The 13272-nt window shown below is 36.5% G+C and overlaps 1 protein-coding gene across 3 annotated transcripts in view; it reads right to left on the reverse strand.

Annotated features, from left to right (window-relative positions):
* gabrg2 (gamma-aminobutyric acid type A receptor subunit gamma2) overlaps positions 1-11273 on the reverse strand; it is a gene marked incomplete at its 3' end in the record, with an annotated part of 120874 nt that extends 109601 nt beyond the window's left edge. For all 3 annotated transcript variants that reach the window (XM_081390222.1, XM_081390224.1, XM_081390223.1), the window contains exon 1: positions 10839-11273. In XM_081390222.1, coding sequence (XP_081246348.1) covers positions 10839-10954 — 116 coding nt within the window. In that variant the 5' untranslated portion in view covers positions 10955-11273. The remainder of the gene's footprint in view (positions 1-10838) is intronic.
* Positions 11274-13272: the final 1999 nt, after the last annotated feature.

Raw genomic sequence — 13272 nt, forward strand, 5'->3', positions numbered from 1 at the left:
AAAACGCAATTGTAAAAACCGGTCAGCCCTTGTACTGGACTAGATGCCCATATGATGTGATTCCCCCTCGGTAATCCCATATGTGTATTACGAGGATTTTCAGTCAGGATTTAGACCGTACCAAAGTACTGAGACAGTTCTCATTAGAGTCACAAATGATTTGCTCTTATCATCCGATCGTGGTTGTGTCTCTCTATTAGTGTTACTTGATCTTAGAGCTGCATTTGATACCACTGACCATAACATTCTTTTAAATAAACTCGAAAATTATCTTGGCATTAGTGGAATTGCATTAGCATGGAATGAAGAAATGTCTTATCGATCACAAGTTCAGTATGGGGAACCACAAGGCTCAGTACTAGGACTGTTGCTGTTCACTCTGTGTTTTTTTATTTTTTATTATTTACTTTACAGTGCTGTCCTGTATTTTAGATTATTATACATTAAAGAGATCATCTTCTGAAGAAAGTCATAAGTACATCCGGGATGGAATGAAGATGAGTAAAGGATTAGAGAATTAAAACATTTTGGGTGGAGAGTATCTGTTTAGACTTTTGTATACTCCATTACAATGTACCCAGTCACTGTTACATTTACTGTAACAAGAACTGTTCAAATGATCATTGCATAATTTAAAATATATGAATTTTACACACATTTTGTATATTATGTAATTGTGCATTTTTAGTAATATATGTGTATTATGAGAATACTGAGGTCGGACTGTCACAACATCCAAGACTTTCACTTTCATACTTATGTATAGTGACAATAAAGAATATAATGAAATATCCTTGAAGGTCTGTACCATCTGATAGCAAGCCACCATCTGGTTGCAATTTTCATATTGTTTGAATTCTTCAGAATTGAGTGATCATTAATTGTGATGGTGTAAGTGCATATGCTAACTATGGGTAGCGTGATGGCCAGGGTTGCTATAATATCTAATAATATTTAATTCTTTCAGAGAATATTTGTTTGTTCCTGATAATGTTAAATGTTTTTTTTTTTTAAGCATTGTAGGCTTTGATTAGATTGTGATGTAACAATTTAAAGAGAATACTAGTGTCATATCAGATTAGAGGTGAGACTTTCTTGATGGCTGAAAATATCACACATATGTATATGGCACTAGTATTCTCTTTAAATTGTTACATCACAATCTAATCAAAGCCTACAATGCTTAAAAAAAATAACATTTAACATTATCAGGAACAAACAAATATTCTCTGAAAGAATTAGATATTATTCATTATTATACAGTATTTTAATGTACTACAATTATACCTCTAGACATTCATTTTCTCTCGCGCAGACAAATACTGCTCCTGAAAGCTTATGCTGACAAAGTAGCATTAGAAGATAAATACAGATACAATTAAAAAACAAAACTCCTAACTTTATATGACTAAAATGAAATAGGAAGCCGCTTACAGACGCTCACATGTAAACACAAAACTGATGTCTTCACTTCCAGGTCAAAAATCTGTCAATCAAAAACTCAGTAGCCAATGAGAACACACAGCAGTTCGCCAGCTTCAGCTCAGTTCAGTTAAAATGGTTATTTAATGGCTATAAAAAGAAAGACTGATTAAACTAAATAACAGTCTGTGCTTTCAAAGAGAACATGGCTGTAAAGGTTTATTTTTTATGTTTAGCCATTCTGCTTCCACATTGCTTGAAAGGTAATATCATATATATGTTTTTTGTTATAGATTTTTTTTTTTTTTTTTTTTTTAGCAGTCTAAGTCGTCTTATTCAAATAGCAAGCTATCTATGTAGAAACCGGCTGCAAATTGAAACAGCTCACTGGATGACAGTTTCAGACTCAGACTGCCTATAACCAACTGGTTGCATGTTTTCTTTTCAGCTTTTCTGAGCTGGCAGACACAAACCTAAATAATTGCAAAAAAAGCTTAAAAAGTGAAAATTTCATCCAACATCCCCTTTAATAGTGCTTTATATATAGATATAACTATATATATGTATAATACCAACATAGGCTCATTGGAAACACGTACCTGAGGCAGCATTTCTGCAAAAGGCAAAATATGAACCAATACATTCATACCGCTGCAGTTTCCAACAGAAATGAACACTAGAGGCAGCAAAACAGCAAGCACATTTAATCCTTTTCATACAAAAGTATGATTAGGGGCAGCTTATGGATTAATTAAGAATTATTTTCAAGCGGCTCCTAGCAAGATATTATATTATGACCTCAAAACACTTTTACCATAGTGCATGATTTGTTAACGAATAACTCTGGAGTTTGCATCCCATAACCAGCTCCATATGTTTGGCTTTTCTGACGTACTAAGCTTGCTCGGTAGCTCAGCTGGTACAGCAATGTACTTGTGATGTGAAGAGCTCAGAAATGAAATCCTGTGAAACACGAGTTATGTCAAAAGAGCTCAAAGACACAACTGATTCAGCGCAAAGAGGAGGCGTGTTCCGGCGCAAACGTTCCCTGGTGCTATTTTGCAGGTTTAGAAAACAATTCTGCCACAGACCAGGAAAAACCTAGTCTAAAGTCAGTGGCGCGTTGCGCATGTTATTCATATGCTATTTTAAGGGCGCATGCTTGGCCATAATCAATGTAGCGTGTGCACAACGCCCATGCACTTTGCTTATCTCATCTACACACAGACGCAACAGTTCTCATTATTACAAAACCATACATTATTACAAGAAAAAATATTAACACACGAGGGAAATCATTGTTGTGTCCATGAAGATGGGAAAAAAATAGGCATAAATCTAGCTTACACATTTACCCAAATCTTTATACGCCTGTTTAACCGAAGCTAATTTGGGTGGGTTTCTCCATCCCCATACAATGTCACTTCTCTGTGTTTTACGGCCCTGACGAGAACGTCGGTCTCCTCGGCTGTGAACCGCTCCTGGCAAATCCGCCGTTATAATAGCAATCCGCCATGGAACAAGCGCGCCTGCTCTTAAAGGGAATGTGAGATGTCGCTCTGATTGGTTTATTTCACGTTACGCACAAACCACACCTATGAATAATGAAGCTACTTCAGACCAACCCATTTTAGATTTGCGTCGGGCGCAAGAGTCATTTATCCCGCCGGTATAATAGTAACAGCGCCCGCGATCCGCCCACAAAGTTACTTGTGTTTCGCGCTTGATACTTGCGTTTCAGATCGTTAAAATAGGGCCCATTTTGTCTAAGTTTAACACTTCATTTGTACTGAGTAGGGATGCTAACGATTAATCGATGATCGATTAATTGTTGATAAAAACTTAATTGATAAAACTTCTCAATCGTCGATTAAGCAAGGTCATGCACATGTGTGCTGCTCAACCATGAAACACGTAAAGCAGACACAAGGAAAAATGAAGTGAGCGTGCCGGAGTTGTGTTTGGGACCATTTTATATTAAGGCTAGAGTTGCACCTTTATGACTATAAGTTTGCGTGTGCATTCACAGCCTTTTGTTTTGTGCAAATGTATGTTGTAATATGGTGTTAATTTTGTGTAGGCCTATATTTATCTGATTAACTTTGTATAGGATGCATTTGGTTAAGAATTAACGAGGCATGAAGCGAATCCGTGATCATCCTCAGCGTCAGTGCGTGCAGCTCAAACAGCAATGCACGACATCAATAACTATGATTGGGAGTGTCACATTACATAAACTTAATATTACGACTTATATCTGCACAAACATTATAGAGAGAACAAAACTGTAATAAAACGTTGTTAATTCTTTGGGTTTAGTTGCAGTGTTTCAGCGTGTTGGGGATGCACCGATATGAACATTTTGGCCGATACCGATAACCGATAATTCTTTACATTTGAAAGCCGATAATCGATATATTGGCCGACAAATTTAAATTCAAATTTCGATATATTTTGATAACCTAAATACAAAAACATAAGGCTCACCATTAAAAGCCATGTCCCAAACACTTCAACATAAATCAAACATCTACAATACAGTAGCCTAGTTTGAACCATTGTACTATTCCTTAACTTTCCTATGCCAACTTTCTTTATTAAAAAAATGGTAACACTTTATAATAAGGTTTAATTTTGTTAGCATTAGTTAATATGAACCAACAATTAATGAACAATACTTCTACAGCATTTATTAATCTTAGTTAATGTTAAGCTCAACATTTTCTAAGACATTTTCAAGATCCAAAGTTGTATCTGTTAACATTAGTTAATGCTATTTTATTAACTAACATTAACAAAGGCTATTGCTCTCTTTTAGCTCATGTTAGTTAATGCATTAACAAAGGAGACCTTCTTGTAAAGTATTACCAAAAAATCTATTGTCTAACACATCTTTTTAATAAAATTAAAATAAAATATCTAAATAATGCAAACAAGTCATGGATAACATTGGGCTGCATATAAAGAAACAAAATGCCTGTGCCATGGATAAATTAAGTGGAATCGCCCCCGCACGGACAAGGAAATTATTTTAATCAAACCATATTGTTGATGAAAATAATACGAGAACAAAAAAGTGCTAGTTATTAATAACGCATCAGTGTTTTTTTTTTTTGTATTAAACTTTTTTTGATATTACAGTAATAGTAAACATCTTTAATATTAGGCTTACTGTTTTCAAATGACATCATTGCTGTTTGAGCTGCGCGCGCTGAAGCTGAAGAGAACGAGCGTTAAACTAGTGCTGGGCGGTTTGACCAAAAATCAACATCACGGTTTTTTTCTAAATTATACCGGTTTCACGGTTTTTACCGGTTTTTTTTTTTTTTCAAGCATGATGGGTGTTAACCACATTTTCTACTGAGTGAGAGAGGAAATACTGCAGTAGATTTACTTATAATGCCCTATTTTATTGTCATGAGTGAATATTATAGAAAAAAATCCACACTAATATTAATAATACAGGTTTGCAAGGCTGTTTACAAAGAGGTGCCAGCAGGACGCGCTTTAGGAGCGGCAGAAACAGTGGTTTCCCCGGTAACGGCTGTACACAAAGCAGCAACGCTCATAAACACTGCTTTATCAGGAAAGATAAAGAAAGATTCAATCGTAATAACAAAGAAACTTTTCTAAAGACCGTCAGTTCACTTCAGATACGTTAATACAGTATAAAAACACGCGCGCCGCGAGAAAAAAGACACTCTCACCCCCACACGTCTCGTGCCCATTCTAGTCAATGCTTGTGTTTCAGATCGAAGCTTCCCAGAAGCGGCTCTCCGCGCCGCTTCGCTAAATATAGGCGCCTAGTCTATTTTGACGCACCGCGTGGAGGACGGAATAAAACCTTGTCGCAGCTGTAATGCGCCGCAGACGTGTGTTGTAAATGAGGGGTGAGACTGTGTCGCGCAGCGCCGCGTTCCGATTAAAGCGACATACACCGGTATTGCGGTATATTAAAAATTCATATCGTAACAAAAATAAACACCGGTATTCGGTATGAACCGGTAAACCGCCCAGCACTACGTTAAACTGAATCGCTTTGCTAGAAGGTTAATCAACTCAACGGTTGCTGAAGAATGCAACTAAACCCAAAGAATTTACAACTTTTTTATTACAATGGTGTATACAATTATAACCCAGAGAATTCACAAAGTTTTGTTACAATAGTGTTCTCATTATAATGGCATGTATATGACAGTCCCAATTATAGTTATAAATGTGCATTGCTGTTTGAGCTGCGCACGCTAAAGATAAAGATGATCACCTGTACAATGAAGCGCTTTACTGCATCGTTCATGAACTCAACCAAACGCATCCTATATGAGATTACTTAGATAGGCTACACAAAATAAACATATTACAACTTACAATGGCACAAAATGCTGCAAATGCTCAAACGAACTTGACTGTGCTTGTCATATAGGCTTGACTCCGTAGACGCGCTCTTTCCACCACAACGTGCTCGTCGCGCTGATTTCGATATGTGGTCGATATATCATGCATCCCTACTTAAAACCCTTCTCATTCATTTGGTGAGGAACATGGCGTTATGAGCAGCATTTGCTATGTGCCACTGTAGTAGATGCAACAATTATATTAACAGTAATAATAAGAAATTCCTGTTGTAAGAACAGCTTTGCCTTCGCCTTTAGGCACCAGAGCCCACTCAACTCAAAGAGTATGGCTTCTTCTAAGGTACTAGCTAGCTAGCTTTTGTTATTAAATTGAATTGACCCCAGGATTGAGACCTCTGGGTTATTCAGTTCCTTAGGCCAAAATATATAGTGCTAGTGCATACTTCCTAACCATGTTGGTTAGGCATTTTCCTCAGTATGGCGGCGTGGGTATCAATGTTCCCATAGCATTAATGTCATGATGCAGCATTGAGTTCCACTCAAAAGGGAACATTTCAGGTTACGTATACAACTCGTTGTGTCGTCTTGCCATACTTCGCGCAATGCCTCAGAATATGGTGTTGTGTTTTTCAGACGTCTATTCACTGTAAAAAAGTTGCTGCATGCCATAAATTTAAGTACAATTAACTTGGATGTTTAAATAATCTCAACTTTAATTACATTAAATTGACTTAAAATATGAGTTAAATCTTGTATAACATAAAAAAAGGTTAAAGCAATGTAAAAACACTTTGTCATAACTTATTGATCATAGAATTTTTTTACACTGTGTCTTGGTAATGCGCTGATGCTTCGTCACCTGACCATGCTTCGGCCAATAAGATTGACGCATTTCCACGCGTGCTTCAGACACCGGCTCATGCAAAAGCGTTCCCATAATGTCAATGTCATGACTCAGTGTCTCGTTCTCTCTCAGGGAACTGGGTTACATACGTAACTTGAGATGTTTTAAACGTTTAAATGACCATCTCAAAAATGATTCAAACTTGGAAAGTGCAAACTTTACTTTTTAATGTAGTGCATAAAACTTAAATTGTGTTTCTGGGTCAAAACGACTCAAAATGGAGCATATCATAACCACATTTTTTTTATGAAAATGTTGAATTCACAATGTAGTCTAATAAGCCTACATTTCTTTTAATGCAATAGCTTATTTGCTTACATTTTATTTTAAGGTGTCTTAGTTGGAGTGTGATTTAAGTACTGAGTAATATCAATTAACAACATGCTTACTTACTATCCACCTTATTTTGCAATGTGGAATTAAGCTATTTTCTGTGAATTCCGAGAAATTAGCCACTGTAAGTAAATAACTAGATGAATAAAAGTGCAGTTAATGGTAAAGATATTTGCGCTACAAACCAATGTGTTTATAATTACAACAATACATTTAAATAATATTGTAAGAAATACCAATTTGCAATATCAGGCTGCATAACAAGCTGTTATGATTATAATAGTTTTTAATGGACATTTAAAGTTTAACTTAACCGATTTTCAACCCCGCTTTGTATTGTTACGATGTCGGTAGCATATGTAAATGAAGTTTACCTTTTAAAAGTCCGCCGGATGACACGTTTTTCTACTTTTGACAGCTCCAGGGCTTTTGTGAAAACTACAGATTCTACATCCACATTTTTGTATCCCTGCCCACAGACAGTCAGATCGGCAGAGGGTTATTAGCAGAACAGTTATTGTAAGCGTAGGTTTATCATTGAAAATTTAATCGTATACTCTTTAAACAACATGATGATATAAATGGAACACTTTGGCAACAGCTTTCTTACCTGTACGTAATTGGGTGGAACTGACAGAACGGCAGTTTCTTTCAATTGTTCCTCTCCATTTGGGCTAAAACACTGTGTTTGTGGTCAATGAGTTTGAAATGTTGACAAACACTGGGATTTTTCAGATTTTCTGTTGCAACGTTCTCTGTATATTTACGATTCTTTAAAGCCTTTAGCCACCGCCTACAACAAGCTGGATGCTTCACTGGAAACTGAAAGTAACTCACCCCCGCTAAAAGTTTACTCTGAATTTTTGCTGCCGGGAACAATACAAGTCGACACCACTATGACTAAAAGTTTGCTAAGAAGTATTTCCTTCTAAATCAAGGCAGTATTTGACCCAAGTAAATGTATCCAAAGCAGACTGGTGGGAGTGGCCTCGGACAGCAACATATACAGTGCATGTATATAACAACACCTAGTGCATTATGAGTGTTGAAGTTTACCTGCCTATTTGGCAAAAATAATCTCTGATTTCACTAGTGAGGTAGCACCAATTTCAATTTTTTTTTTGCCTTTCTACTGAATAGGCAGCCAAGTTTTATTCAAAGCCCATTTTGCCAGCGGTAAAGTTCCCCTTTAAGGATTAATTACAACTGCTTCATTACAAGCAAACTCAGAGACAGACAGACATTATTCAGGGCTGGATTATGGACCGGGCCATGAGATGCCAAGCCCCATGTTATCTACCACAACATGCATTTTCTAATGGTTTTGCAGCCAAAATGTCATGAGAAGATTTGTTAGGCTACATTTGGGATATCATAACATATCTGTCACTGCATTTTCTGCAACACACCGCCTGCATTTTGGTGGCTTTGTCAACAAACAAATAGCTGAGCTTTGGTTCAGAACACAAGGTTGAGGTGTTACTAAGGGCCTTGCTCTTAAACCAGCAGGCTGAGTCCAATCAAAGCCAGTACTATCCAAATCTTTTTATCATGCCACTGTAGTCAGTATTAATCCCTGTGGTGCATCTCTAGATGTAAATGTCACTTAATCTTGGGGTACAGCTAACAAGTGTCACCAGTGCCACACTGTCAGTCACCCGCTGTCAGCTTTTAATCTCCTTGAATCTGACACTTGCCTAGGATATGCCTTACGGGTCAGAAAAAATATCCTACAAGGAATAAAATAACTTCATCAGGTCAAGGCTCCTCAAATCTTGCCCTGGAGGGCCAATGCCCTGCAGAGTTTAGCTCCAACCCTGATCAAACACACTTGAGCAAGCTAATCAAGGTCTTCAGGATCACTAGGAAGTCACAGGTAGGATAGTTTGATCAGGGTTTGAGCTTAACTCTGCAGGGCAGTGGCCCTTCAGGACACTAATCTAAGTCAATTTACGTATGGAGAGATATTTTCAAGAGAACTGTTACATCTGCTGCTGAGATTACATGTCTACATATAAATTACTTTTAAAAATAGTTGAACACCTACAGTATTCGGTTTTAAAGATCATGAAGATTAGGGAGGTGACCCTGAGTGACAGTATTAGTAGCATTGCCAGTGCTATTCCTTCAGTAAGTAATTGTCAATCAGTGATTACAGCACTGTTAAGAACCTGAATTTCAGCACAGCTCCTGTATAAACAGTTAGAATACTTCAATTATTGTATCCATGGTCTGACTAGCCTTTCCCAATCAATAATCAATAGCCGTGGATAGGTGAATGCCCTATGTGAAATTGGATTGGATACAATAGAAACCGACTTAAACCAACATAAAGGGCGGGTTAAATATATATATATATATAGGGACATAAACAGGCTTATACAATAATTACAATATTACAATAGATGCTTTTGTCAGTAATCTTCTAGAACATAGACGGCCTATGTGACCTATTTGACTATATACTCTTCTAATTATTATTCTAAGTAGGCTTTTAAGATGATCAAAATACAAATAATTGACTTAATATTTGTTCATGTCTCCATTTAACACGTTCAGTTTGTCAGTATATGAGCCTGCAAACATCATAAGGTTGAAAAATAAAGGTTCAGTTATTCAGTTACTATATTTTAAACAAATACTAGTAGTAGCAGGCATCAGATTAATATACTAATATATATATATATATATATATATATATATATATATATATATATATATATATATATATATATATATATATATATATATACACACACACACACACACACACACACACAAGACTTCCTTTCACCAAACAGATGTCGCTAGTTTTACTGGGCCCCCTGTACAGTAGGCTATATTTAATTGGGCCCCCTCTGTAGAATTAGGGATCCAGAGATGGGGGTTCCCCGTTTGTCAAAATCATTGTGGGACCCCCAATAGCTCTGGGCTCACTCTTTCCCCCATTAGAGACTCTCCTGGCCATCATGTTTCTGAAAAAAAATTACACCTACAGTACTTTATGAGGAACAGCAGGTTCAATATTATGTGCCTACTGAGGTTTGATTAGGCCAATGCTACATACTAAATATATAGCTTCATTTCAAAATCATTATTGTTATCATTTTATCTTTTACACGTTCAGCATTGTCGCAGGGAACCATAATATAAGAAAATCTCAATCCCAGTAAAACATGACAGGTAAAACCCAGTAAACCCCTGATGATCTTTCTTTATATCAACACTTTGATATGTTTATTATTTGTTTGTAGTTTTTGTGGTACATATATCCCACTTAGTCTGTTAGGCCAGAATTATCCCGACAGCAGGTGGAGAGGAGGAGTCAATCGCTGACTTAAATCTTCTTAAACAAATGTCTGGACTGAAATGGCGTCATGTACATGACAAAGATGAACTTTACCCCTTTGACTGTATACAATGAGAAATAGCATACTGTTAATAGAGGGAAAAGTCTCATCTCCTGCTTCCCAGACTCAGTTTAATGGCTGTTTAAATCATGACACACCTTTTCTCAATAACTAGGTACTGTCATTATATAACTATTATTATGAGGTTGTATAAAATATGTTGGTGGTGTATAAATCTATTCAATATTTTATTTAATATATATTATAAGCATATAAACTGTCACATAGTACAAGGTGAAACCATACATTTAGACGTAACATAAATTCATGTTAAAAACATACATTTAACCAAACAGATTAAAGGAATCCATGGGAAATAGAGCAGCACCGATCATCGCAGACACTCCAAACACAACGTTTGCGTATCATAACATATTGACATGTTAAATTCGTCTGCCGATATGATATTCTTACCTCAAAGGAAGATAAGCGAATAGAAAAGCCCATAGAAATAGCTTGAGTGTGATCTCGGGGATGGCCATCGCATTCAAGCATTCAGAGGAAAAATGAAAAGAAGCCATGATCACCATCTTGCTCTCTCTTCACACAGATCGACGCGTCCCCCTTATTTACTGCCTTTCCTCGCTATTACACATAGCAGATCGCTTTGGCGTCTCAGAGCCGTTCCTGCGATGCAATACAAGCCGTCACAAAAACAACAAAACACGCGCGCACCAAATGAAGGCGAGAGTCCTGCTATATTCAGATATGAGCAGATCACCGGAATTAGATGCAAAAAGATAAATGCGATCTCTCCCGGGTCCAGTATAACTGGTAAAAGTGTGGATGCAGATGAATTGTGTGAAAGCCGATCTGATGCACGTCGCTGCAGCACAACACATGCGTGGTAGAGATGGATCCAAATGCTTCTATTAATAAAATCTGTGCACTATATCCAGTTAATATTAGAACTACCACGAAGGCATAGCGTCTGATTTTTTGGTGTTGTTTGTTATTATTAGATTATTATCATTATTAAAAAATACGTGATTTAATAAAAGGGAATAGACAAAACTTTTGTAATGTAGTTGGTGTGCGTTTTTATCGCGGCATTTTTGTGCCAATTTTGTATCAATTTAGAGGCTGAATTTCGATACTGTTTTATTTAGGTTACGTTGTTATGTTGAGACGAAGAGGCTGGCAATATAGTTGTAGACTACCTTAAATGTTTTTTTTGTTTGTTTTTTTAAGCCGGTTTTTTTTTTTTATATAGCTTGTAGAGGGGAAATTATTTAATAAACTGATGTGAAGATTTTGATAAGAATTATTTAGCTTGTCAATAAATGACAATAATAAAGTCCTGCGTGATTTGGTTGAGTGCAAATACCACGAGAGAGAGAGAGAGAGAGAGAGAGAGAGAGAGAGAGAGAGAGAGAGACTGTCATGATGCGACAACAGGAAGCTGTCATGCCTCATGAGGAAAAAGAAGAGCATGATAATTCCACGTGATGTTGGCTACTACCAATCGCCGTGTACAGCTTACAGATGTCACATATCTGTAATCAGGTAGTGTTATATCATCAGGTAGAGTGAAACAATTTGACAGAGTTGCTATTTATGGGAGGAAACCCACTTTTAGCACTATGCACAAATCAAGCAAACGTCAAGGCGAGCATATTGTATTCCAGTACCATAGACAGCCCTGTAGATGTCCTCAAGTGAAATGTATCTGGTGAAACAGACACACACACAAACACACACTTAGATAGATATATCGATAGATCAACACAAAACTCAAAACAAATGAATAAATTTACAGGTCAAAATGTTAAATATATCAAAAAAATATATAAATAGGTCATTACGTTAAATTATCCTCAAGCAATCCAGAAACTATGCTTTAGAAAATCACTTATATAATACCATGTGTCTAATGAATTATCTAATGTTTTTAAGTGAGGCATTGTGCCTGAATGGTCCATCCACTTCTTTTAGCCACTGGGAAGGAATAAAATGGAAAACGGATTATAATTCACGCTCCTGGCCTGTCCTCTTTTTCACTGATGTCAGCTTATGCCACGAATGCTCAGTATTAGTGCTCAGCACAAAAGTTAGCCCAAGGAAGAATCGTGCCTGTGGTCATGCTTGGTTTGCTGGCCTATCTCTGAGAACACACTGCACATGCATTATTTCTCCTCTAATCTGTTAGGTTATCAAAAATGATTTTACTCAAATAAATAGTCTCATCCAAACGAACATTGTTGTTGGTGAGACTATTGCTAACATTGTAATTGCAGAATCTACCTCACCTTTGAGTTTTATAATTTCATATAGGAGAGAGAAAGCTGGCACCAAAAAACGTAAATAAAATTAACAAAGTTTTATAAAAGAGAGTGACGCATTTATGTTCTGTTTAGTTTGATTCTCTTTATTTAGTTTCTTTGCTGGTTTAGTCCTTAGTCATTTGTTACCCTATTTACTCATTTATTCACTAAAAGGTTAGTTCACCCAAAAATGAAAATTGTCATCATTTAGCCTACTCACCCTCATGCCTTTCCAAGACTTTCGTTCATCTTCGGAACCCATGAAGTTATTGGTAACACTTTACAATTATAGTACATGAATAATCATGTTCTTATACCTGAATTAATAGTAACTTCAACATGAACTCATGTTTAGTGAAGATATGAACTAATCATGAACCAATGAAAGGCTATCCAGGAGTCATAAGGATTCAAGCATGCATAACATGGATAGTTCACTTAAAAATGAAAAGTTGGTTCAAACCTGTATGAATTTCTCTCTTCTGCTGAACACTAAGGAAGATATTTTGAAGAACTGTCTGGTTGATGAAATTCAGGTGAGTAAATGATGGCAAAATTTTCATTTTTAAGTGAATTATCCCTTT

This window comes from Scardinius erythrophthalmus, assembly GCF_964197995.2.
Source record: "Scardinius erythrophthalmus genome assembly, chromosome: 17".
Classification (NCBI taxonomy): Eukaryota; Metazoa; Chordata; class Actinopteri; order Cypriniformes; family Leuciscidae; genus Scardinius; species Scardinius erythrophthalmus.